At 42.2% G+C, this 27,027-nt stretch overlaps 3 protein-coding genes across 4 annotated transcripts in view; 2 read left to right on the top strand and 1 right to left on the bottom strand.

Moving 5' to 3' along the window:
• Window positions 1–13,947, top strand: part of intu (inturned planar cell polarity protein) — a 24,127-nt gene extending 10,180 nt beyond the window's left edge. For both annotated transcript variants that reach the window (XM_085760273.1, XM_085760271.1), the window contains exons 5-17: window positions 1,963–2,081; window positions 3,089–3,178; window positions 4,544–4,621; window positions 4,815–4,998; window positions 5,877–5,930; window positions 6,203–6,265; window positions 7,417–7,644; window positions 7,748–7,840; window positions 8,867–9,304; window positions 10,072–10,166; window positions 10,369–10,558; window positions 11,687–11,829; window positions 13,102–13,947. In XM_085760273.1, the coding sequence (XP_085616399.1) occupies window positions 1,963–2,081; window positions 3,089–3,178; window positions 4,544–4,621; window positions 4,815–4,998; window positions 5,877–5,930; window positions 6,203–6,265; window positions 7,417–7,644; window positions 7,748–7,840; window positions 8,867–9,304; window positions 10,072–10,166; window positions 10,369–10,558; window positions 11,687–11,829; window positions 13,102–13,213 (1,887 nt within the window). In that variant the 3' untranslated portion in view covers window positions 13,214–13,947. The remainder of the gene's footprint in view (window positions 1–1,962; window positions 2,082–3,088; window positions 3,179–4,543; window positions 4,622–4,814; window positions 4,999–5,876; window positions 5,931–6,202; window positions 6,266–7,416; window positions 7,645–7,747; window positions 7,841–8,866; window positions 9,305–10,071; window positions 10,167–10,368; window positions 10,559–11,686; window positions 11,830–13,101) is intronic.
• ino80b (INO80 complex subunit B) lies at window positions 13,922–17,396 on the bottom strand. The gene is made up of 5 exons (XM_085760275.1): window positions 16,856–17,396; window positions 16,039–16,231; window positions 15,796–15,956; window positions 15,516–15,688; window positions 13,922–14,775 (listed from the first exon to the last, which is right to left on the bottom strand). Exons 1-5 carry the CDS (start codon window positions 16,893–16,895, stop codon window positions 14,311–14,313), a joined length of 1,032 nt encoding a protein of 343 aa, XP_085616401.1. The 5' UTR covers window positions 16,896–17,396; the 3' UTR covers window positions 13,922–14,310.
• On the top strand, window positions 17,144–27,027 carry aadat (aminoadipate aminotransferase). Its single transcript, XM_085760274.1, has 15 exons — window positions 17,144–17,517; window positions 17,664–17,782; window positions 18,206–18,277; window positions 18,969–19,137; window positions 19,384–19,516; window positions 20,270–20,344; window positions 20,536–20,745; window positions 20,836–20,901; window positions 21,599–21,681; window positions 22,438–22,534; window positions 23,476–23,537; window positions 23,685–23,749; window positions 24,784–24,890; window positions 26,508–26,609; window positions 26,751–27,027. Exons 3-15 carry the CDS (start codon window positions 18,211–18,213, stop codon window positions 26,790–26,792), a joined length of 1,278 nt encoding a protein of 425 aa, XP_085616400.1. The 5' UTR covers window positions 17,144–17,517; window positions 17,664–17,782; window positions 18,206–18,210; the 3' UTR covers window positions 26,793–27,027.

Below are 27,027 nucleotides of genomic sequence, written 5' to 3'. Positions count from 1 at the left end.
GGCTATTATTAGCATGAGCAGAGGAAAGATCTGCTGTGACAATCTGGATAAACAGAGCTAAAATATTTCCTACAAACTCAACATCAACAGAAAAAGACAGAATATAAAAGCTGTTGTTGATGCTGAGTCTCATTTTGTTCAGTTCCCTTGTAAATTAAACTGGTTTAGAGGAATTTTATTATGACTTTATGGTCAAAACGCTGCCACGACTCTTGAGCGAGCGCCTCCGCCGAAGCTCCGACAGACTCGTTTCATTATTATCCACTTTCTTACAAATCCTATCCTGATACTCGAGTGTGGAGAAACGACCTCGGTGGCGTCGGAGATCCCACGTGGAGGAGTGAGTGGAGATCTGCCTCTGGATTTCTCCGATGTGAGTCAGACGCTCTGAGAAAAACTACTGCTCTGGACGCCGTCCAACGCCCGCCGCCGGTGCTGCTGCTGCTGCTGCTGCTGCTGCTGCTGACAGGAAACAGAGAGGACGGGAGGAGAGACGAGAGAAAGTGGAGGAGCAGGACACACAACTCCTGTCAATAAACGATGCATCATTTTAACGCTGTGAACTTAAATCTCTCTCGGGTGAATCCACACATTTCTCCCCCCTCTCTCTCTTTCTGGCCGGAGTGCAGCAGTCTATAAACAAAATAACATATTTCCTTCTTTTAAAATTGGATCCATACGAGAAGCGGTGTTTTTAAGGTGGCACACAGCTTGCCTCCCTTGTAGTAAAACCTTAATCCTGAAGTGTGTGATATTTTTTTTGCCCCTGAGCAGCGAAACCGCACTCATTTGCTGACCGACACCTTCCGTGCTGTAATCACATCTTCCCTGCGGACGAGTGTTGGCGGGTTTATGTTTTCTTTGTGGCTCTGCAAGCCAGATTTCTTTTTCTTTTTGCATGTGACCAGTGCAGATACTGAGTACGTACGGGTTGTCTGGAGCCACATCAGCCGGTGGTTGATGTTTCTAAATGACAGTGCCGTTGCTCGAACCCACTAAACTCCTGACTTTGATTTTTTAGCCCTTTGATTGCAGAGTAGCAGAAAGCGGAGAGGTTGTGTGGTGGTATTTTTGAGTTTCAGCTGTGTGATGATTTGATTTTTTTCTTTTTTTTCCTTTTTTCTTGGCCTCCATGTAGAGACGAGATGTAACTGAAGGGTTTTTACTATGTTGCATTCACAGACTTTGAGCACAGTCTCTCTGTGCCTGGTTTTGACCCTGGGGTGAGTTTCCTCCATAGCCGGATGCCTGCGTCTTTGTTCTGGTTGCCATGGCTGTAAGCGGCTTTTCTTTCAAGGTTTTTTTTTATTTTTATCCCACTCTCCCGCTCCGTCCTCTGACCCTTTCAGCTCTTTACCCACCGTTTATCCTCCAAAGCTGCGTGAGCGTGCAGCGAGGAATACTAATATCACAACAGTACACTATTTTCCATAGATTCTCAGATTGAAGAGATAAGCGTTCATATTACACATCAAGGCATCGAGGCACAGACGTAATCCAGACTGGTTTCCCGGAGCACAGACGCGCAGTTTCCCGGAGCCCGAGTTGAATTCCTGTAATTTCCTGGATCTGCTTTTTCTTTTCTAACTGTGGAAAGACAAACATCTGACTAACATCCATCTTCAAAGTGACATTTCTTTGAGTGAAGGCGAAAACTGACGCCAAACATTGTTGAAGTGACACGACAAACACCGAGCGGTTTCATCCACTTCATTCTTCTGCGCTGGCCACATCTCGGAGCAGACGTAAATTTTCATCCAGCGGCAGATATTTCACATTTTTTACGTGACATTTTCTGTTGATTGGCTAACCAGAGGTTTTCTCTCCTCAGCTGCGTCTATAATTTTCGTGGCAAAAAAGCAGCACTTAAAAACCAGATATTCTAAATTATACTGTCTGTGTGTGTGTGTCTGTGTGTGTCTGTCTGTGTGTGTCTGTGTGTGTGTGTGTGTGTGTGTGCAGGAGGAGATCTTGTACCAGTACCCTGTGTCTGAAGCGTCCACTCAGCTGAAAGGAGTCAGAGGGATCTTCCTCACTCTGTGCGACATGCTGGAGAATGTCACAGGAGGGCGGATCATCAGGTACGGCGAGCGGCGAGGACCAAACATAGTGATTATGCAACTTTTATTTGTCTTTTTTTGGGTGTTAACTGTCACACGTCACTATAATAAACACTTCATGGTCACTAATGTGTGTAGGTGGAAAAATGAGTAAAGATGCATCAGGTGTTCAGCTTTAAATTTGTTCTTGATGAGGTCAAAGTGTTGATGTTGGCGTCTGGATGGCGACTCGCAGTTATTCTCAGTATTTATTGGGAATGCACACACAGTTAATCACAATGTAATCAAAATCGCATTATGTACAAGTGCAGTATCTACATTTTATTGACAATGATGACAATGTTGTGCATTGTTAGCACCGTAAGTGTTAACAATAACAATGATATGCTATAAGATGCCCTGATCAATATCCATTCATACATTGCAATATGATGTTTGTTTTGTTTGTTTGCTTTGCATATCATGCAGCTATACTTGATTTTTTTCCTCAAATAATCTTTATTTTTGTCGAAAAAGTTGTAAAATCTCAAATTATAGAAGCAAAAGTTCTTTTTTTGCTTTAATTTATATCAAAGAGTTAATTGATAAAGTTAAATAAAAGTTTGGGGAAATTCTTTAACTCAGAATCCTGTTGATCGTCCAATCACTTCATGATTTCTAACAACTTTTACTTTAATTGAATTGAATTTTTTGTTATTTAACACACTGTTGATACATTTTCTTGAACTTCTTGACAGCTGTGGTCGTTTAATGACGTGAATGTTCGTGTATTCAGTGTAGTTTTCTCTAGCAATTCATTTATCATCTGGAAAAAACATAATCTTTATAATTCAAAAGCCTTGTGATAATAATAATAATAATAATAATAAGTTTTCCGTTGTTTTTAATACACAAGTGAGTGGGGAGAAGGTTTGGACATCAGGGCGTTGTCTTGTTCCTCCTGTGTTTTCTGTTCGGCCACTTGTTCTTCATCGTTTAGCGTCGAGTCGCTCGTCCTCTCTCATCTCTACTCTCCTGCTTCTCCTCAGCTCATCGCTCCTGCTCGGGAAACATCTGGTCCATGTGGGATACTGGAAGGAAAGCAACAACCTGCTGGTCATCGGCCTCCCAGCTGAGAGGTAGAGGCAGACGTCACCACAAACACACACACACACGCGTCATATTATTGATTACTGCAACGTGAGACTGAGCCTGTGCCCGAGGAATGGACAACAAAAGAGATCAGAAACAGACACGGAGCTAAAAAATCTCTGCGATGATAATGTTGTATTAATTTCTCAGAGCGTGACGCGAGCTTGAGAAATTAAATATTTTTAAAGAAGTGGAACATTTAAGAGCACAATCTGTGAAAACAATTGGAAAGCACCGTCAGGTTTTCAGTTTTTTTTTTCTCAGTTTCTACTTGCACATGTGCTGCTTTTTGTCCTTTTTTGCTGGCAGGAATAAAAAACCTCTTTAAGCAGCATGGGCTTGTAAAAAACGGGCTCTTGAGATGAGTCATAAGCCACCTTCTCATTTTTAACAACCAGGTCAGCCCGATCAATCATCTTCACGGTCGAGAAGAAGCCGCAGTCACGCCTGAAGCTCCGTGAATCGATTCTTGAAGAACACCCACGTGTAGAAATGAAAAAAACAAAACAAAAGACAATCATTCCCTTAGCAAAAAGTAGTATACTTGAAGTTCATTTTATTAAGTATACTTGAAGTTCATAGTATAAGTATAGCAAGTATACTACGGACCATGTACTTGTAGCATACTAGAAAGTATACTAATTTAATACTTCTTTGGACTAAATTGGAACATTTTAAGTTTATAAAAGTACACTTTCAAGTATACAACAAGTACATTCATCTATGGTGTACTAAGTATATACCTACTTCTAGTCCACATTTTAGTTTATTGAAGTATACTTTATAGGTCATTTTAAGTTTACAAAAGTACACTTCCAAGTATACTGCCTCAGTTTTAGTATAAAATGAGTATACTTGTATACTACTTCTCTTGAATTTCCCACTCTTTCCTCTCTCTCTCTTTCGCTCTCTCCATATCCCACATCCTTACTTTGTCTTTTTATGAGTTCAATTAATTAATTTTTTGTATATTATCTCTATTGTCTTTATTTGTTACCGAATCACTTTGCACTTTATCTCCTTATTTTTTTCTCATTTCTGTTCATTTCTGCTCATATAACATTGATTATGTACAGTATGCACTTTATCTCTTTTTTTCTATGTTTATTTGTTAGCCATTGAAATTTGTCTTGTTGTAATTTGTTATAGGGGTGGAACCTATGTACAAGCCAACCGGCTTCGTTCCCTCCTTGCACCATTGAAATTTGTGTGCTAAATAAATAAACTAAACTAAACTAAACTAAATAAACTACTTTTTCCTAAGGGTTTTAGAGTTTGATAAGCTTCAGATCTGCAGAAGCTGAAGTTCATCCTTGTCTGTGTTTGACTTTTATTTTCCCATTTCCCTGCAGGGTCCCTCTGCTGTATCTGCAGACGGTGGTCGGCGACGTGGTGCGGACACTAAAAGTGATGTACGGCTCTTTGGACAGGTTTGTCACTCTCTGCTTTCCTGTGTTCCTGCCTCAAGCTGCTTCCTCTTTTGTCATTTTAAAAGCCTTAATGCATAAAAATATAAAGTGAAATGAATAAAAAGTGTGTGTGTTATAAACCAAAATGACCATAAAAGTCGATTTCCAGCTGGATTTTTTTATATGAAGGGTTTGTCCGGCGTCTCCTCCGCAGGGCGTTCTGCAAGGCCGACCACGCTCCCAGGTTGGACCACTTCTTCTGCCTGTTCTTCCAGCAGCTCATCCAGCCGTCACGACTGAGAGACGCCTCCTCGGCGCCGCCCACCGACGTCTCAGGGACTCTTTTCCTCGACGGGCTGCCGGCGGTCCGCTGGCTCACGCTGCCTCCAGAAATCAAGGTGGGTGGGTGTCTGTGTGTGTGTGTGTGTGTGTGTGTGTGTGTGTGTGTGTGTGTGTGTGTGTGTGTGTGTGTGTGTGTGTGTGTGTGTGTGTGTGTGTGTGTGTGTGTGTGTGTGTGTGTGTGTGTGTGTGTGTGTGTGTGTGTGTGTGTGTGTGCAAAGAGTGAATGAATGGTGTGAACTTGTAGGCTGCAGCGCCCTCTAGTGTCAGTCAGTAAAATAACACCTGATTTAATACAGACACCAGCTGGATTGAAACAAGATCAAACTTTACTCATCAAATCAAATCAAATCAAACTTTATTTCTATAGCACTTTTCATACAAAAAACTCATCAAACCCCCCACCTCTACTCACACAATCAGTGCTTATGATACATGATGACAAACTAAGTACTGAGCAAATGCTATCTTGAATTTAAAAATGTGGAAAAACACAGTAGATAGATTTAAAATATTATTAAAACAATAAAAACAAATAAGACTCAGTAAATAAATAGATAATACAGGACCAAACGATAACTCTACAAAATAAGCTAAGATAAAATAACCTAAAGAAAGTAGTAAAAGTAAGTAAATAAGATAATAAAACCTGAAACTCAAATAGGAGTTTTATGAACATAATGGATCAATAAAGGAGCAAAGACAATCAATAATGAAGCAGAAATTGGGCCTAAAACACAAAAGATTAGCCTGTTAAAAACAAACCTCTAGTTTTTTAATTACACATCCATAATAAAGACTATATCTCTGCTGCAAGGTCTATTTGTGTACAAATGTATAAATGTATATATGTAAATATGAAGTTGGCACACAGCCTAAAAAGAAATAACTTTTGTAAACATGTGTTGTCTTTCTATCTGATTGTCTCTGTCCACAGATGGAGGTGGACACTGTTCTCTCTGATTTTGAGTCGTCAGATTTTGGTGAAATGGTGAGACTCACTTTTATTGTCTGAAGTGCGTCTAAGTGACATTAACTTTAGACGCCATCTGTCTTCCAGCTTTGTCTAGAGAGAGAGAGAGGAGAGAGGAGAAGGGTTGTGTATTTTTAATGAGAAGCTAATGGGTCCTGTCTTGTCCTTCTGAACGTCCAGCAGCAGCAGCAGCATTAACTAACAGACCATAAGGGGATTATTGATGCTGGAGACGAGACGCTGTTATCGCTTCAAGATCATCTTGTATTTTTATCTCTGTGTCTTTACAGTCAGAGGATTTTTTCGGCCTGAGGCGTCTGTATGTTATTCTTGGCTCCTGTTTGTTCTACAAGGTGGGTGTTGCACACTGTCGCAGTCAAAACAAACACACACACACACAATTCAGTACCAGCAGCCTTATCATATCTACACCCGCTCCCCCCTCTGACGGTTTCCCACCGATTAGACACCATGGAAGACCCAGGTCACGGCGACTGTTTGCAAACGACGACCTTTCACACACTCGAGATAAGACGACGAGTTTGTCCTCTGACTCAGCGACACATCATCCACTGAATCACTCTGTTAAAATATTAACCAGGTGGAAAAGGGAGAAGGACAGCGAGCAGCCGACTGTTGCAATCAGTTCAAGCGCATCTTCTCTTCTCAGTGTCCCAAGAGAAGATGCGCTTGAACTGAACTGACTTTTACACGCAACCCCGAAGAGTGGGAAATATTTTTAACATTTAGAATTTTTTAAGGGAATAAATAAATGTGTGTTTTCTAGGAAAGTTAAGAAGTATAACCATGTAGAGGGGGACATTTTGGATCTGTAGCAAAGGCTGTTTGCTCTATATAGATAATAATTCAATTCATAATAATAATAATTGAGCATCTTAAGTAATCCACGTAAGTAATCTTTATTTCTGTAGCACTTTTTGATCACAAAGTGCTTTACAATAAAGTGCAAAGTGGCACAATAGGGCAAATCAAATAACACATAAATACAACACATTAAAAATATAAAAACAAACCAATGAAATAACATCTCCAAGGCATCCAATCAACTACAAGATTGTCTAAACAACAACAAGCACTGGCATAGAATTAATAAAAGCTTCTTTACCACATAAGTCAAACTACATAGTGATGCTCTCTCAACTCAACTCAACTCAACTCAACTCAACTCAACTCAACTCAACTCAACTCAACTCAACTCAACTCAACTCAACTCAACTCAACTTTATTTATAAAGCACTTTAAAAACAGCCACAGCTGGAATAAAGTAAGAAAATAATAATAGAACGTAAGACATAAAACATAAAAACAATAACAATGTTAAAACAATAAAAACAATACAACACTCAAACGAGACCAGAGTCTAATTCTGGATTGAAAGCCAAGGAATAAAAATTGAAGTTCAGTTCACAAGACAAAGAAGAGAAAGTGTCTTTTTTTGACTCACTATATTTTTTGTTCTGTATTTTTCTCCGCCTCCTCCCAGTCCTACCTGATCGCCAACCACCTGCCCAAAGAGGACCTGCTGGACGTGTGTCTGTACTGCCAGCACTACTGCCTGCTGCCGCTGGCGTCCGAGCAGCGCGTGGGTCAGCTGGTCATCTGGAGGGAGGTGTTTCCTCAGCAGAGAGCTCACGGCGGCGGCGGCAGCGGGGGCAGTGCACCGGGCTACAGCCAACCACCGGGACGACACTTCCTCCTCATCGTGGGGCTGGTGAGGAGACGGATCACCGACTGTTGTTGTTGTTTCTGAGCAATATGGAGGGTTTATGTCCTTCATTCATTCATCTCTCTGTCCCCCTCTCTCTCCGCCTCAGAGACACTTCATGCAGTGTGTGCTGTTGGAAGCAGGTGGCTGTGCTTCACCAGCGCTGGGCTCCCCGGGACCCGACTGTGTTTACGTGGATCAGGTTGGATCAGCTGTTACGACTGTTACAGATTTAACTCATTAAAGTGTCATGATGCAAAATGTTGAACACCACTGGTCAAAGTTTCTGTTAATGTGAACAGTTCAGCAAGTGGAGGATGAAATGATCTCCAAGAGGAATCAAGTTACAGATGACACACTCCCTTTACATTTTAAACTATATATATTTTTCATCTTTTGCATTTTCAAAATGACAGAAAAGGAAATGGGCCCTCAGCAAAGGTTTTAGTTCAGTTAAGTTTTATTTATTTGCACCATAAAAATGAAGGACAATTACAAAAACAGAGATGAAACAAGAATAGTAAGTGTGGGAGAGGTTAAAAACCCTGTATGGGCTTATACAAAATACCTCCCCGAACAATACGCAAAGATTCAAAAACAATTCAACAGCAACAACAACAAAAAAAGAAAGCAATACAAGTGCCTTATTATAACAAAAACAGTCCAAATAAAAGTATGTATAAGTGTAAAATGATTGTGTATGAGTGGGTGAGTATGTATAGATTAGTATCATCTAACTAGACTAGGAAAGGAAACTATTGGGAGTCTTGATACATCAGATGATATATCTTTCAGTCTGGACTTGAAATTAATCAATAAGGATGAAGATATTTCTGGCCACCCTGCATAGTTCATACCTAGTAGCCCCGCCCCTTTGGAAACTACTCTATCACAGCATATTAATAGTAAATATCTTGTCTGATACCTTGGTTAAAGTTATCTGAGAGCTCAAGTCTCCTGGGTTTCCTATTCTTTTGCAGGCTGCTGCTTTTATTGTTTCCCTTTCTTACTCTAAACTTGTAGAAAACAAAAATAACACACTGATATTGTTTAAAATATTGTAGTAGAGTGTTTCATATTTAACTTTATGCCTTTTGGAGATCATTTCATATTCCGTTTGTCTTTAACTGTTCGCATTAACAGACTTTTTGACCATGGCCCAAACGTTTGCATGTGAAGCTCCTGCTCATGCATTAAACGACTGAACTCTCTGCCTCTCCGACCGCAGGTGAAGGCGACGCTGCTGCAGCTGGAGGTGTTGGAGGCCGGTATCGAGGAGCGTCTCAACGCTCCGCCCGCTCCCTGCCTCTCCTGCGCCGACTGGTTCCTCCCCGCCGCCACGGCCCGCGACCGCCTGGACAGTCTCGCCTCCTCCTCGCCCGTTCTCAGCAAACTCGCCGGCGCCGTCAAGGGCTCCAACGCGCCGGGGTCCGCCAGGGGCCGCAGCCTGTTCGGGGAGCGGTCCCGCAGGTCGAGCCCCCAGAGGAGTCTGTCGGACAGCGGGAGCGAGGGACAGATGGACGCCGGCTCGGGGTCCAGCTCGTCGGCGGCTCCAGGCTTCAGCCCGCACTCCACGCCGGACTCGGCAAGGAAGTTGGGGGGGCGACGGGATTCACTGGGCTCCGGAGGGTCCGATGGAAGTGGAGGCAGCGGAGGCCTCTTCAAGGTGAAGCGGCGCTCAGATCACATAGAATTTCATGATATATTTAAAGGGATAGTTCAACATTTTGGCAAATTGGCCCATTGCCATAATCCCTATAGTCATAGCAGTAGGTTTGTTACCTTTATTTGTCGGTGCAAGCTGTTTTTAGAACGGCGGAGCAGAGCCGTGAGCTGCTCAGAGCTACGCTACGGAGGCTCATGGGATTTCTTGGTTTCCTCATCAAACTCAACAAATACACAATCCAACAACTCCAAAACGCTCTGGTGGACAAGTTGTGACCTGCACATTCACCACGCTATGAGATAATAACAGAACGTTACGAGACAGAGTTGTTTTTGAGGCAAATTCATGCAAAACCGCTGATGTGCGTTCCTGTCGAGGGCAGTTTTTCAGCAAGCAGTCTCTGTATTTAACTCCGTCTTGTTACTGCTATCACAATAGGGATTATGGCAATGGGCCAATTTGCCAAAATGTTGAACTATCCCTTTAAGATCAAGAAACAAGTAATTCAGCTTCTGTAAAATCCACAAAAGTTCAAATCAAATGGAATAATTTAAATATTTCTCACTGTAAAACAGGAATTTTAAAATATTTTCATGGTATGTTATAAACTCTAAATGACAGGAGGAGTTGGAGGTGAATTTAATACCATCTAATGACAGATTTTAATCCAAATCTATAAGTAAAGTGAATATTATTGTACTTGTGATATTGTTATATAATGTATTACATTGTTCTGTTTTACTCTTGTTGTGTTGCTTTGGCATCAGATTCCCAGGATGAAGCACCCCAACCCGTTCTACCTGGGGACGCTGAAGAAGACTCTGACAGAGAGGGAGACGGAGGAGATGTACAACACCATGAAGTAAGATAGATAGATACGTAGATACCTTTATTACAGACTCAGGTCCATTATAAAAATAAATACAAGAAAAAATACAAAGACACAGACAATAGAATAAGAAAACAATACAACAACTTAGTTTAAAACACATACAGGCAGTTTTTCAGAAGTGATGGTGGGGGGAAAGAAAATCCTTCATTCATTCTTGGTGTATGTCCGTCAGACTGACCTCGGGGGCGGAGAACACCTTGTTCCACTACGTCCTGATGGAGAGCGTCCAGGGCATCTTCATCGCTCCCACTCACAGAGAAGTGGCTCAGCTCAGCGGCTCCATCCACCCACAGCTCATCCGCAACTTCCACCACTGCTGCCTCTCCATCCGCGCCGCCTTCCAGCAGAGCCTGCCGCACAGGGTGACGCACAACACACACACACACACACACACACACACCTCAGACAATAGTAGTTGTAGTTTATTCGATCTTGTGCACAAATTGTTACAGTCAGGCATTAATCAACAATCAATTAACATTCAATAATGGGTAACGCTTTAATTTACAGGACGCTAATTACATGATAATGTCTAGAACAGTGGTTCTCAAACTTTTTACACCTAGTACCACCCCAGAAAATACTTGCCTCTCCAAGTACCACCAAGGTCGGAGCGGTGCCTGGACTCCTTTGCTGATAATGATGTCGGCATTTTCGGCAGGTTTTTGCTTGTATTTATACAGTCTCTATTCTATGGTATCATCACAACATCCTGCAAATGCATTTTTGGCCATTTTCGGCCTAAAATATGCGGTTGCCCAATTTTTGGTGCATCTGAAATTTATTTTATTTTATTTATGTTTAATTCAGTGAGTCTTTTGCGTACCACCTAGAGGGAGCCCGCGTACCACAGTTTGAGAATCACTGAGAAATAGCCAAGAAATAACGGTCAATTTCATAGTAATGTCATGTTTTTCGTACAGGTAAAAGATTACCACCAAGTCGTTGCAATTGTCAAATACAATCAATTATTTCTGGGCTATTTCTACGCAATCAATCGTTATTTCTTGGCTAAATTTCTCAACACTACTATGAAGTTGACCATTATTTCTGGGCTATTTCTAGACATTACGATGCAATTACATGTTATTTCTTGGCCATTTCTTGACATTAACTCGTAATAAGCGGTCTGTAAATTAAAGGGTTACCAAATAATGCATTCTTTAATTCATAAATGTTACATAGATCGAAAAAGTTGTAGGCTGAAGCTGTTCAGCTTATAAGCACCTACCTTTTAATTCTTCATTTCAGTTAAACCTTTGGAGCTCTTTGTGGTTTCAGTGTAACAACAAATAGCAGAAATCTTCGAATCAAATAAATAAACAGAATTAAAGTAGTTGCAGTCAAATCCCAAATGATCGATCCTGTTTATAGCTTTCTGTCAAAATATGTTTTATTTCTTTTTAACTATCACAAAGAGTCAAAAAGAAGAAGATGCAGCCAATGGGTCAAATGAAGTCAGTGTGATTTTTTATTTTCCCTTCCTGCAGGGTCGTCGGGCGGCAGAGAGGCCTCAGGGCGGCGGTTGGGGTCTGGGGCCCGTGAAGGAGCACGGGGTCTTGTTCCAGTGTAAACCGGAGAACTGGACCGACCAGAGGAAGCCGGCGCCCACCATGACTTACTGGGTCATAGGGTACGTAACGTTCGGCTGTTTTTAGGCTCCGGAGAGACGGGAGGAATCAGAGCAGACATGTTGCGTCACCGTGGGTGAAATTGTCCTTATAAGGACGTCGTCGACCATCGTAGATAAAGAGCCGGACGGAGTCGACTGAGATCCTAACAACACACAGCCACCGTGTCTGCACCACGTTTATTTTTAACTCCCAGTGAAGAGTATCAGCTGCTCTGTTCATCACCTCAATCTGCTGTTTTAGGAGTGAAATGAATCAGCAGCAGCTCACACAGCTTGTCTATTGTTCTGTTGAACGCTTCATACTACAGGGTTTCCGCAGGGTCTTGAAAAGTATTAAAAGGTGATAAATCCATTTTGGGAAAATTTAAATTAATTAAAAAGTATTAAAAAGTCTTTTCACGACTTTATAAAGTCTTAAATTTTGAAGGTATTTTTTCTGAATTAGCTGTCCAAGAGTTTGAGTCCTAAAAAACATTGTAAAAGTGTGTGAATTTCTTCATTTTATTAAAAAACAAAGATGAACCTGTACATAAAAAAAAGAAAAGAATTAAGATCGTTGTTTTTGTTTTTCGAGAGTAGCCTAGCCTATTTTGAATTCTGTTGTATCATAGTGGTCTATAGTCTTTATCACAAACTAAAACTGTTGAGTTAAAAGTGTCACTGATGTAAATGGTTACACCTTGAAGTGGCGGTGAGGTGTTGAAAAATATTGAGAAGGTCTTGAAAAAGTCTTAAAAAGGTATTAGAATTAACTTCAAGATTCCTGTATATACCCTGTACTATAACTTATGCATTTTCTTCTCCTTTTGTCATCATACACTTTATTTTATCCACATAAGCGCCCTGTAAATCTGTTAAAAAAGGTGCCGTATAAATAAAGTTTATTATTATTATTATTATAACGAGGGGCACAGGAGGGTGAGAGAGGGTTGGTTATTGGCTCAAAATGAGGTGTCGGTACACGTTGTTATAAAATAAACAGTTGGTATGCTAACAAAAAAAAACTAAACTTAATGTTTGAGTGTGTTTATGAAGGTTATGATCTCCCATGATGCAATGCACAAAGGAGAGAGGAGCGGCTCATAGTTGGAGAAAAAAAATCATATCATAAAAATCGTAATTTGTCAATCAGTGGCACAGATTTCATTTCCTGTTCAGAGTAAAAATGTTATAAAAATGAAATGGATGTAAACTGTGTGTGGCCTTGTTGTGTAATTATTGTGCAATCATCTAAAACTATTTCCTCTTTATCCTCTTGTGCGACTTTTTCAGGCGGATGCTGCTGGAGCCCGTCCCTCAGGAGTTCTACGTGTGTTTTCACGACTCGGTGGCGGAGGTTCCCGTGGAGATGGCCTTCAGACTCTCCTTCGGCCTCGCCCTGTGACTCATCATCATCATCATCATCATCATCATATCTCTTTCTCAGATCAGCGAACGAGGGGGATTCACTGACTGAACTCTTAAAAAGCACCGGTTGTATTCTCAGGAAATAAAAAAGAAAAGGAACGCCTCAGACCGCGGTGCTGCTGGAGAAAAGCCCCTGAGAGAGAGAGAACATGAGGGAACTTCACGCTGGTTTCTGTGGAGGAGAGTAAAACGAGTCCGTGCAGGGTCTGACTGCGTTTTCCACAGGTGATTCTCTGCAGATAACGGCGGAGCGTGACCACGGCCTCTCAGCAGCGATAAGCAAACAGCTGAGGCCTCGAGTTCAAACCAGGACGTTATCATCATCATCATCATCATCATCATCATCATCGTCATCGTGTGCCTTGTTGTTCAACCAGGCAACATGTTCCACAACAGACGCAGCTCCGGGCTCAACACAGATGTGTTTGCGTCTCAATCGGCGTTTACCTCAGACCGTCCAGTGAGCGGACGCTGTGACAGTTTGCTGCCATAAAGTTTACAAAGCCAGACCAATAAAAATGCTGCTGCTGCTGCGCACATCTGCATCTACAGCTGTATTGATATTTTCACAAGTTGTTTCATATGCAGTGTTGGGGAGGAGGTACGTTTATTAATTTAAGTATGTTTGTATAGTTTTGTATGGAAATGGACGCATTTGTTACCAAAATGAACAATGTTTGAGATTAAAAAAAGACATTTTTTTATTCTTCAGTCTGTCAAACTTTATCTGTCTGTGATAGACGAAGCCTCGTCAAAGTGTTTCAGCATAATTTTCACATTATTAACAAAATGATAAGTTCACACCAGTGGAAACAACAACAACCCTCGCTACTTTGTCAACACCTGTACAAAAATACGGGTTTTGCGTCGTCGTCTTCAACAAATCATAAATATTGAATATTGTCTGTACACAGGTCATAATTGAGTTGTGTAATAGGAAAGTGATTGTGGTTATTACAGCACCGCAAAAAAAACGAGATAAATAGCAAATCCAGTTCTGAAAAAGGTTTAAACTTGATGTGTAAAGTTCAAATTCTACTTCCCACACACGTAGACAAGAGCGTCCATGTAACGTCAGGCTGCGCTCTGAACAAGCAGCAGGTTCCTCTTGTAACACTCGAGGCTGCACAGAGGAACTCCCGTCTTGGAACAGGCGTATTTCTTCAGGTTGGTGCAGCCGCCGACGCCGCAGCTCGCCGGGGCCGCAGGCGGAGGACGGGGAGGAGCCGGGTCCGGAGCGGAGACACCCGCGGGGAAGGAGATGGCGAGGCCGCGGGCGGAGTCACTGTACCGGACCATGGGGCACTGGTTCAGCCGGGCCTTCTTCTCCTTCATGCTCTTGATCTTGGCCTTGCTGGTCTTCGTCAGCCGCTCTATCGTCTGGTTCTTGTTCTCCTCCGCTTTCTTGGCGGCCTGCAGGCGTCTCTTCCGGGCACGTTCTTCCCGTTTCTGCATCATCTCCACGGTCATCTCCTTCTCCTTGTAGCCCATGGGCAGCTCCAGGAGCGGCTGGCTCTGCTGCTTGTGTAACAGCGCTTTCTGAACAACAGAAAAGAAACAAAGAAAACTCACTCAGGGATGAAGGTTAAAGGGTTAGTTCAACATTTTGGCAAATTCACCATAATCCCTATAGTCATCGGTGGATGATGTTTTGAGATAATCATGTAACATTACGAGACAGAGTTGTTTTCGAGGCAGATGCAGCCGGAACTACAGTCCAGTACACAGCAGTCATTTTACTCATGTGTCAGAACAACAACAGTCTCAGTACAGATCAGTGGCCGCTGCAATCTACCAGTTGTTATTTCACTGATACTGAAAACATTTGATTTTATCTTAAAGTATTTTTCCAAAAACAGGTCTTGAAAAAGTCTTATATTCAGGTCGACTTATATTTGGGTCAATACGGTAGTTCAGAGTATTTGCTTCGTGTGTTGTAATGTTACATAATATTACATGAAAATCTCATAGTGTGGTGAATGTGCAGGTCACAACTAGTCCACGAGAGCGTTTTGGAGTTGTTGATTGTGTATTTGATGAGTTTGATGAAGGACAGGGGACCTGTACCATTCACCTCCATTGTGTTCACTGAGCAGCTCACGTCTCTGCCCCGCTGATCTCAAAACAACATGCACCGATAATTAAAAGGTAATGAACCTACTGCTATGACTGTAGGGATTATGGCAATAGGAGAATTTGCCAGAATGTTGAACTGCCCCTTTAAAGCGATTTTTGACCAACAGGTGACTGAAGTACTCGTCTCTGTTTCTCTGCCTCACCTGTCTGGCTGTGAGCAGAGACTCGTCGATCTCTTTCTTCAGCTCTCCGTTGTCGTCGAGCTCGCCCTTCTCCAGAGCGTCCAGCCACCTCTCCTCCTCGTCCACAGGTGCACACAACATGGAGTCTGAGTCCATGTCCGGCATAGGCGACGTGGCGAGGTTGCTGTCTTCATCTGAAACAAGAAAAACAAGACAGAAAAGAAGGAAAAAAGATGGTTTAGACTAAGATAAAACAGAAAACTGTGACATAATGGAAGAAAATAAATTTGACTCGGTTTACCCAGCCAGGCCCGATATTGCTCCAAAGGGACAGAGGGCTCATCATCGTCCTCCTCATCATCATCCTCGTCGTCGTCGTCATCATCATCAACATCGTTATGAATGATCATCAATGGAGAAGGAGGACGGGCCACACCAGGATGCACCGTGAAGGTAGGAACACTAGTGGAGACAACAGAGACACAGACAGTTTATAATAATGGTGTTGTGGTTAAACCAGGGCACCTTCAAGGTCACAGCTCACCTCTTGGTGCCCAGCGTCTGTCCTCCCAGTTTGATCTTGAGTCGGAGTTGAGGAGGAGGCCGAGGAATCATGACGGGCACGGGCATGGGCTCGGGCTCCGGGGCCTCGGCGAAGCTGTGGTGCTTCCTCTTGTGCTTCTTGTGTTTTTTGTGTTTCCGCTTGTGAACGCTGTGCAGGCTCGAGCTGCTCTCGCCTGCAGAGGAGGACAAGAAGGAAAACATGGTTGAAACTGTTGAAAATGTGTCTCATTTTTTAAGGATGATCTTAACTTGACATTTCCAGTCAGTTCTATAGTTTATTGACAATGTATCATGTATGGGTATTTATTATAAACTAAAATTGATGCAGCTCTGCCATCATAGAGGATAATGATTAGGTCTGGTTGAAAAAGCTTGACAGGGATGTTGATACAACAATGATCAGTTCCCCCCATCTTTAGTCTTATGTTTTGTTTTCTAGTCATATACATTAAAACGTACTGTGTACAGTCAATGCAATGAAAAGTAGTCTGCCGGACACCTCTTCAACCCTCATCAAAATACAAAACAAAACAATAAATAGTCATTTAAATAGTAACATAGTAACAACACTACACGCCTTCACTTGAAAAGTTTACCACCTTATCTATAAACAGTGTCACAGCTCTTGTCAATCAGATGTATTTGTCTTTCTAATATCTATATAATGTCTATAACAATAAATTGAGATTTAACATTAAACATTACACATTACATTATGTGTAAGGAGTAGCTGATAACACGACCATGGTTCTCAAAATGTAGCTACAGTTCAGTGAGAATATTTTTTGCATACTCACCGAGGAACCTGGGGTGAATCATGTCTTTTCTTTTCCCCATTGAAACGACGACAGGGATGTAAACACTGAGGACTGAGCAGCAGGTCTGCAGCTCTACATTTACAGCCCTGATCTAAATGTTATGTCGAAAACTAACCTGACAAGTCTGAACTGAAACACAAACACACTTGTGTCCTTTTCTAGTTCAATGCAACACGAATGTAGACGCAAACAGCTGCAGTTGCACTTGACTGAATACACGTAAAACTTGTTTTCCTCCTCGAGCTGTAATTGGTGTTATTTATTTCCTATTTTTTATTTAAATTGTAGAAAGCTAACTAGAAGAAGTCGCAGGGTTTTAAATGTATACTATTCAGCCGAGGTATCGCTCTCGTTTGCCTGCGTAAAGTCATTGCTCACAGCTAACGTTACCGCCGTTGTAAAATAACAACCTAACGCAAATCTTTCTAAACTGTAAGTAATTATGAAAAGTTACATAAGTTTGCCACACGCAGTTAGCACAACTCGGCTAAGCTAAGCTAGGCTAACAACACGGAAGTTCATCTCCTTCTTCAACTTCCGGTCATTCCCTCGGCCGTTGACGCACGACGTCGCCATCTCGTGGAGAAAAATAAAACCAGAACAAACCGGCGGCGAGAGTTGCACCAGACTTCTTATAACCGGTGAGTCCATCGTTATTTTTTCGTTTATTGTTAATTTAAGTAGCTTTAAGATATCAAGTCATTCAGAAAATATATAGATGTATAAAAACCGTTAGATAACTCGTTTCGTAAAGCAGTTAGCTGCTAATGTTTGTTTTGGTTCATAGTTTTTGGGAAATGTAGTTCTCTGGCCGGGAACCGCAGCAGACTGACTACACGTCGCCGTAAATCAAGGAATACATTGACCAGAAGCCCCCGGGGCGGCGGTGGCATCGAGATACGCAAGGTCAGTTTGCTCAGCTGAACGTGGTCAAGTCAATACCGTAACTATCAACTTATAGACGGTTTAATTTACAGTCACGGTGACGTGACGTCCAGACGAGTGTGAACCCCGTTACTGTCTGTTCACTGTTGTGTTACATTAGTGTAACTTAATGTTACTACACTTGTTTGATTTACAGTTACAGTAGTAGCCTACTTTTTTGTTGTGCAAGACAAACTAGCATGGCGAAATCAATCCCACTTCTCTGTTATTGTGCATTTAGACACACGTGGCTCATGTTTTCTATTACAAAGTGTAAAATAAAAGATACATACAGAAGCTCCACATTGTGGCCCAGCAACAGGTTGAGACTGAATAAACCAATGGATAAAGTAAGATTGTTAATGTGAAGGGGAACTCATGTTTCTGATTTTATCATTTGTGCAGGAATCATGAATTACGCTCGGTTTCTGACCGCTGTCAGTGCAGCCAGGAAACCCTCCCCCATCAGGATGCTGAGTAAGTTATAACTGCTTCATAAAACAACCGAATGTACTCACACCCCTGCTTTAATAATAATGAGTAGAGTTGTACAAGACGCAGACAAAGCTGTGGTGAACAGGCTGAGCTGCTGTCAGGGTACAGTATGTACAGCTACCTGGCCTCAGGCTTTAACCCAGAGCCTGGTGGAGCCAGTCAGTCAGTTATTAACAGGAAATGAGTTGCAAATGAGATGCAAAAGTACAAAATATTCAGTAGTTTCAGCCCCTCGGTTCATTCAATTCTCTTCATTTCTTTTATTCATGCAACGGTTAAGTTTTTTCATTCATTTTCATAATTGCAATATAGGGAGTGGAGCTTAATATTTCATAGACAAACCAAAAGAAATCAGAGACGGTGCTGCAACCACTGTCCTGGAATTTGGATGAAATGGGGAAAATACATTCCTGGACACAATCAGATTGTCTCTGTCATTGTGGCCAAAATGCCTAGTGATTACTTTTATTCCACAATGATTTATTTTCCTTATCAAAAATGTCTTAAAATCTCATTCAGGCCCTAAAGGCTTTTTTTCTGCAGTGAGTAGTTCATTCATAAATCTTTTCCTCCATCTTCCTAACATCCTGATGTATAAACTCGCATCGTAGTATTTCAGCTGATATCTCAGTGTCAGTAAACCTTCGTCTTCTCCCTCTCTACTTCGATGAAGCTGAGCTGCAGCAGCGGTCGCCTCCGTCTCTTATCTCTCTGGCCGGAGGAGCTCCGAACCCCAACACCTTCCCCTTCCAGTCGGCGTCCATCACGGTGAAGAACGGACAAACGGTCACCTTTGACGAAACTGCAATGAAGAGGGCTCTGCAGTACTCGGCCTCCAACGGGTGAGGGGTCAGGGTCAGGACGCTCTGTTCTGTGGCGTCACTCACTTCTTTATTAGAGTTTCGACATAGTGAAGCTTCACCGACAGATTGTTTTTACCACTTCTGTACAGAGAAGTGCAAGTAGAAAGATCATCCATATTTTCTTTTACGCATGTGCATGTGTCTTTAAAATGTGCATCTTATCTGAACTTGGAGCTACAGATCATGATACACCTGCACCTCGCTCATTGTCCGTCTCCTTCGTAGAATCCCCGAGCTGCTGACGTGGATGAAGAACCTGCAGAAGAACCTGCACAACCCACCGACGGCCGGCTACGCCCCGGAGAAGGGCCAGATGGACATGTGTGTGACGACGGGGAGTCAGGAGGGGCTGTGCAAGGTACTGACCCCTCCAGCTGCAGGACTGCTGTTTGTTTACACTCTCACTGTTGAGAGAGGAGTGGATGTAAAAACAGCCCAGAACACATATTTAGCCACATTGTATCACCTCAGTGGTTAATGACTTTATCTAATTTAATCATAAATGCTTATATATATTCTTTTTTTTCTTTTTTTTGTCATTTAAGCTTTTATTGGCAGCCAGAGAGTCAAATATGACACAGGCCTGATAAGACAACATCAAGTTATTTGTGGTTACAAAGAAAATTTTCGGTTCATAAGTAAAAATGAGAGGGGAAAAGAAAAGAAAACTAAACTAAACTAACAAACGCGTACAAAAAACAAGAAATTATGTGGTACATATACAAAAAATACATGAATTTAGTGGGGAAGAAAGAGGCGAAGAGAGAGAGAGAGAAAAAAAGAAAAGAAAAAGTGAGGGTGTACAGAGATCGTATTATCTCAATAGTTCAGTGGGAGGAGGGATACATTATGTAAACAGGATCTTTGGGTCTGGAAAGAAGGTAACCTGCTTATCATGTTAATTATTTCTCTCCATAAGAACTGTTCCTCATTACGCATTTCCAACTCCCTCCATGGAAACTGTGTCTAGGAAAGTGTGAAGCCATCTTCCTATTTCCAGCGTGGTCATGTTCTTCTCACTAACTGTAACAGAAGAAGTCGTTTTGATTCTTGTAGTTTTGATTCCCGTCATGTTTTCCCTCTCCTGTCTTCGCTGCTCTGTTGGTGTCAGGTGTTTGAGATGCTGGTGAACCCTGGAGACAACGTGCTGCTGGATGCTCCCACGTATTCAGGCACGCTGGCTGCAGTGAGTGGAGCTTCATGTCTGAATTCTCTGAGTTTTATCTATTTCATTTCATTCCATCTCTTTTTGATATCGTTTTTATGTAAATAAATAAATAAAATGTATTATTATTTTATTTATAGCTGCACAAACACACATATACACACACTGAGCCTGCTGTGACCTTCGTAACCCCGCTCCTTCTTGCTCTGTAGCTTCAGCCGCTCGGTTGCAACCTGATCAACGTTCCCAGCGATCAGCACGGCATGATACCTGCGGCCCTGAAGGACGTCCTCTCTCGCTGGGACCCCGCCGAGGTCCACAAGCCCGGCAGCACGGCCCCCAGAGTCCTCTACACCATCCCCAACGGGGGGAACCCCACCGGTGCCTCCATGACCGCTCAGAGGAAGAGGGAGGTGTACGAGGTCAGAGACGACGACGACTGTGTCCTGTACTTTATGAATCTCTTCTAATCAGAGCTGAAGTCCGTTAACCACTTCCTGTCTTTCTCACAGCTGGCCCAAATGTACGACATGCTCATCATCGAGGACGACCCGTACTACTTCCTGCAGTTTGACAAGGTACAAAAAGATCAGACTTGCCTTCCACTTAAAGGAGAATTCCGGTCATTTTCTAAGTAACGCTCTACAGCTCTAGGTCCCCGAGTGCGACCATAGGAAAAAAATCTGAGAAAAATATGTGCAGCCTGGACCTAGCTCTCCTCCTGCTAGCTGCGCTACACTGCAGCGAAGTAATGGGGGCAGTTCTTCTAACCGCGACTTTGGCCTCTATATAATGCTCAAAATATCACTACAAATGCTTTGCAACATCCACCAGTTGCTTACCTGTTACTTGTGCATAACTCTGTTAATATGAGAGAGCAGTGTTAACATGTGTTTTTATCACGTACCTCTGTTTACTCTAGCTTCCTGGGTGGACCTTACTAGTCGACTGTCGAGCTCAGGACTGTTTCCATATCAACAAAGACAAAAACGCGAGGAAAACATGGATTTAGGAGGAAAAAAATGATTTTGGATGGGGAAAAGAGCAGTTACATTCATATTGATGCCTTTTTTCCCATCCAGAATCATATTAACAGAGGGGGACCTAGAGCTGTAGAGCGTTACTTAGAAAATGACCGGAATTCTCCTTTAATATCACATTTATATAAAATGTTACAATAGTAGATTTGCCTCCTTTGCTGCTGTAGCTTCATCAGTATGAATGGAGGCCGTGGTCGAGTGTGTGTGAGTCATGTTGTGTTTCTGTGCTCGGCAGCCGTGGGCTCCCACCTTCCTCTCCATGGACGTGGACGGGAGGATCATCAGGACAGACTCCTTCTCTAAGATCCTGTCCTCAGGGTGAGCGTCTGAATCTCTGTCTGTTTATCCAAGTGTGTGTGTCTGTGTGTATCTGTGTGTGTGTGTGTGTGTGTATGTGTGTGTGTGTGGGGGTGGGTGGTTTTTCGTTCATACCAGTGCGTGTGGGGCTTTGCTGTTACTGTTTTATGATTTTATTGACTGTGCTGCAGAGTTTCTCTCTGCAACAAGTCAGGACCTGACATGTGAGCAGGGTGTGTTATTTTCACCACCAATCGCTCGTTCGATTCCCCACTGCTCATATGTGATGGGTGTTCGTGCCGAGAGTTTCTATTAGGAAAGAAGGAAATCTTTGATGTGAAATGTGATTCAGCTTGTTTGATAGATTTTTTAGTCCATGTTACATTTTTGTCCAAAGTTAACACAATAATAACACATTCTCATTCTCATTCACATTATTGTTGAGCAAATGTTCAACATTTTTGGAAAATTGGCCCATTGCCATAATCCCTGTAGTCATAGCAGTAGGTTTTTTTATAAATATAAATTTTTATAAGATTTAAGTCTAAAAAATCATTCAAATGTTAAATGAGAAGAGAAAAATAATTAGAATCTGTGATAAAGAATTTAATATGAACAAATTTAAAGCCTCATAAAAGGAGAAGTTTCATTGACAGGAGTCATTTCAGTTTCAAGGTTGTGGTTAGATGGTACATTAATATCACTCATGACTCTGTGGGAGGTGTTTTATGTGTCACTGCACTAACTACATCTTTGACTTTGTTGTTGTTGTTCCAGGCTGAGGATAGGTTTCGTGACCGGTCCCAAACCTCTGGTGGACCGAGTGGTGCTGCACATCCAGGCCTCCACCATGCACACCAGCACCTTCACACAGGTGAACGCAGCCTTCACTTCCCTCCACCACATCCTGCTCATTTTCACATTTTCCTTATCAGCAAATCAACATTGACCTCATTCAGCCTACTTGGAAACCACTTCCTGCTTTCAGCTGGCATCTAAATGGGCTGAAGGAAACGATAATGTTGACACTTCCTGTGCAGGGTGGATCAGTAATGAACGCAAGAGTGTGTGAGCAGAGTCATCACACGCTTGTGTCGTGTGTTTGCGCCACATTCACACCAACACAGCAGCAGCAGCGGTGGTGTGACACAGCAGCTGAAACCAAATCGAGTTGAGAAGGACCAAGTGTTGTTGTTGTGTTGTTGTGTTGTGTGTCTGCATCAGCAGCAGCTGCAGCGGAGGCTTTAATAAGAAAGAGGAGGATTAATTAGAGTCTGATTCAGTCCTCGCCTCGGCCTCCTCTTCTAATCTGGACTGAAATCTTGGCAGAAGCTCAGAAGTGCTGGTGCACATCCAAGGGAGGAAGCTGTGTCATCATGCTCCGACTGCACAGTTGGACCAGATATAATAAGAACTGTACTAGAGCTGCAACGATTAATCGATTAATTGAACAATAATCGATTACTAAATTAATCGAATAATCGGTTTGAGTAGTTTTTTAGGGGGGAAATTTCAGCTAATTTCAGCTTCTATATGACAAGAAACTGAGTCTCTCTTTGGTTTTTGGACAAAACAAGACATTTGAGGACGTCATCTTGTGGTTTGGGAAACATTGATGGACATTTTTCAACATTTTTTAACATTTTATTGACCAAACAACTAATCGATTAATCGTTTCAATAATCGACAGATAAATCGATAATGAAAATAATCATTAGTTGCAGCTCTATGTAACACTGAAATAACAACACAGACATAAGGAGTCATGACTCATGCTTGCTCATAGATCCTCTTGACCTCTCTGCTTCCTCTCAGCTCATGGTGTCTCAGCTGCTGCACAGCTGGGGCCAGGACGGTTTCCTCCAGCACATAGACAGGTACGTCACTTCAGCAGGAGCTCTGCACCGCAGGTCGGACTGGTGAACAGTGAGCTCATGTATTATAAACTTCAGCTACAGCTGAATAATGCAGCCGCTCCTGCAGAGAAGCATGACACAGGTATTTTGTTTCGTCTCCTCTCACAGGGTGATTGAGTTTTACAGGAAGCAGCGTGACGCCATGATCGGCTCTGCAGACAAGTGGCTCAAAGGTTTGTGGAAAAACAAAACATTATTACATTAGTAAAGTTAAATATGTTCTGGTTTAAAGCACCAGCAGCACTGTAGACGAGTGTTTTCACGTTGTGTTTGTATTCATGGTGCAACAAACACACCTGCACCTACCAAGTGTAACAGAGTGACCAGGTAGACGAGCGAGAGGAGGGAGAGCTGGTTCACATGATTTAAACAAAACAGGTTGAGACTATTCACAATATTTGCATTTTCTTCCTCATGAAACATTTGTAAGGTAAACAGGATTTCAGGTGCTGAAGAACGACTGATTTTTAAACACAAGAACCTGATTTATTTGCCTAATGATCAAGGCAGCTGGAGGGGAGACGTACAGATGTTACAGATGTTGACACAACTGGTCAGATGTAGGAGTTATAAATCATTTAACAAAGTCCTGTCATGTGGCTGAAAGCTCCAGTAAACTAGATAAGAGGAGCTTCTGATAACAGCTTCATTTTCAGTCTTTAATTCTTAATGACTCATTACAGTGCTGTTCGGTGTGATGCATTCAATGCCTCAAACTGATGCACAGACAACCCACCATTACCATACCGACCCAGAAATACAGAAAAAAATCAAATCAGATGTATAAATTCAATTAATTAATAAATATATATAAATACAGCAACAAATCCTCAATATGTGTAAATAAATAAAACACATCCAAAAAAAATCTTGCTAAAAGGATGTGGGATTAATTTGGTGGAGATTGGTGGAGTTTTCTTGGAGCCACCCTGAGTGGTCAGTTGGTGAACTGCATGTTAAATGACTTGCAGACACATTCGGGCGATTTGTGACATAAACCAACACATTTGAGAACAATTAAGAGGAGAGTTTGTTCAGAGAAGAGTTGGTTAAAGGGGGAGAAGCTGCAGCAGAAACTAATTTACTGCAGCAACGCAAATAAAAATCTTAGCGCTGGCTGAGTCAGAGAGCACACACCCAGGCTTTTCTTGTTCTCCTACTTTGCGTGTGTGTGCGTGCATGCATGTATGTGTGTGTGTGTGTGCAGATGTAGCAGAGTGGCACAGCCCTTCAGCCGGCATGTTCCTGTGGATGAAACTAAAGGGCATCGCTGATACACAGCAGCTGATTATGGAGAAGGCGTTGGAGAAAGAGGTCAGAACACACACACACACAAAACACACACAGGGGCAAAACCCTTCACATACACTCTGTCCACTTCAGGTTAAACACATACCGGTACCTGCGTCTCTCTAATATGCAAATAACATTTACCCAAAATGCATCTGGTTGCTCTTGCTTCGCCCTGTGTGTGAGCACACACACACACACACACACAGGGGCGAGGCAGGTTTTTGTATGTGAACAGAGAGAAGGATGGTGCATGTGAAGCAGCCATTGTGTGCACAGTGAGTGGGTTTAGCAGCCGAGTGTTTCCCCTCCTACACACACACACACAAACACACACTGATACACACACACATACACACTGAGCGTCTGTAAATCCCTGCTAGTGAATAGCTGATTAGCCGTATAAAAACAAGAGTGGGTACAATCAGGTCTGTGCACAGTCGGCTCCTCTCCTCAGGACACAGAACAAAGAGAAGAGTTTCTCCACTTGATCCTCACTGAGGACCAAACAAAGAGGATCCTGTTTGTGTTTCATCCTTCTCAGGGCTCAAAGTTGCTGTGTGTCTGAAAGACCCTAAAGGAATAGATTTTGAAAATACTCCTAATCACTTTTTTTAAAGGGATACCCAAAATTGATAATTCACCGTCATCATGCCAAGGAAGGGTTTCGAGAATTTTCAGAGTCATTAAAACGCTTTAGGAGTTCCAGGGGGTCCGGCTGGCAACGGATTTTTATATAATGGCGGTAGATAGAGTTCACTTTTGAATCGTCCAAAACACACACTATGAAACATCCAAATACCTCCATACTGCTCGTCCGTACTGACCCAAGTGTCCTGAAGCTGCAAGATGTTCGTTTGTCGTTGTAAACCATTGGATGTGTGATGTAAACACGGAAGCTACGACTACAACAAGGCTAAAAACAGAGATCAAATACATTTTTTCCAAACAACTTTTTCATGTGGCGGCTTCAGGACACTTGGGTCAGTACAGACAGGTAGTATGGAGGTATTTGGATGTTTCATAGTGTGTGTTTTGGACGATTCAAAAGTGAGCTCTATCCGCCGCCATTATATGAATATCCGTTGCCAGCCGGACCCCCTGGAACTCCAAAAGCGTTTTGATGACTCTGAAAGTTCTCCGAACCCTTCCTTGGCATGACGGTGAGTAGAAAATTGGTGAATTATTGATTTAAGGTACATGAGGAATATAACGTCTGTTGTTTTTAATATGAAGCTACAGCCAGTTAGATTAGCTTAGCATAAAGAATAGAAACAGCGAGACCGACTGAGATACAACAACCAACCAACAACAACATGTTTCAGGCTCACTAAGTGAACTTCATTTGTTTAATCTGTGCAAAAGAAGAGAGTTGTTTTGTGTTGTTGTCCTGTCTGACTTTACTTTAGCACAAGACTCACTCCACTTAGTGTTCACATAACAGCCTCTTGTGAAGACAAAGAGCCGCTCTGTTCTCACAACCTGAGCTACATGAAAAGATCAGTTGTGGAAAAACTGGAGTAAAAAAAAAAGAAAAGGGAGAAAAGTAATGAAAATATCAAGTAACACAAGCCTTGTGTGTGTGTATCTGTGTCTCTGTGTGTGTGTCTGTGTCTGTGTCTGTGTGTGTGTGTGTTCAAGGTGCTGCTGGTTCCCGGAGGCGTCTTCATGATCAACAGTAGTGACCCGTGTCCTTACGTCAGAGCGGCCTTTTCTCTCTCCACACCAGAACAGATCGACGAGGTAGACACATGTTAACTCACAGACACACATGCACCTGTAAACACACACACATTCACACACACACACACACACACACACACACACACACACACACACACACACACTCCACAAACTGACTTCAGTCTCCCTTTCTCCCAACAGGCCTTCAAAAGACTCTCCGCTCTCATCAGAGAAGCTTTGTGATGACAGGTTTATTTTTTCTAATTTATTGCATTAGATATATTTTAATAGTTTGTTTTGTTTCCTCTGACTGTATGAAAAAAATCATTGTCAATAATTGTTTTTGCTGCTTGTCCATTCAACATGGTGCTGATCACTGAAAACCCTTTGGAGCAATAAATAACGTATCCATCATTACACTACACAGTGATGTTGACTTGAACTTTTTCAATGTACAAAAATAAATAGTAGATTATCA

Source organism: Trachurus japonicus, chromosome 18, assembly GCF_045865225.1.
Source record: "Trachurus japonicus isolate A0001 chromosome 18, Traja_1.0".
NCBI classification, from domain to species: Eukaryota; Metazoa; Chordata; class Actinopteri; order Carangiformes; family Carangidae; genus Trachurus; species Trachurus japonicus.
The sequence above is the reverse complement of the archived record's forward strand: the minus strand, read 5'-3'. Positions and strand labels throughout refer to the sequence as shown.

What these genes read in the sequence shown, in the direction of transcription:
- ino80b (XM_085760275.1), bottom strand. Translation starts at nt 16,895, where the DNA reads ATGGGGAAAAGAAAAGACATGATTCACCCCAGGTTCCTCG. An exon ending in GCAATATCGGGCCTGGCTGG is followed by an intron (nt 15,689 to 15,795) that starts GTAAACCGAGTC and finishes TTCTTGTTTCAG; the next exon opens with ATGAAGACAGCAACCTCGCC. An exon ending in CTCTGCTCACAGCCAGACAG is followed by an intron (nt 14,776 to 15,515) that starts GTGAGGCAGAGA and finishes TCTGTTGTTCAG; the next exon opens with AAAGCGCTGTTACACAAGCA.
- aadat (XM_085760274.1), top strand. Translation starts at nt 18,211, where the DNA reads ATGAATTACGCTCGGTTTCTGACCGCTGTCAGTGCAGCCAGGAAACCC. An exon ending in TTCCTCCAGCACATAGACAG is followed by an intron (nt 23,538 to 23,684) that starts GTACGTCACTTC and finishes CTCCTCTCACAG; the next exon opens with GGTGATTGAGTTTTACAGGA. An exon ending in AGAAGGCGTTGGAGAAAGAG is followed by an intron (nt 24,891 to 26,507) that starts GTCAGAACACAC and finishes TGTGTGTTCAAG; the next exon opens with GTGCTGCTGGTTCCCGGAGG.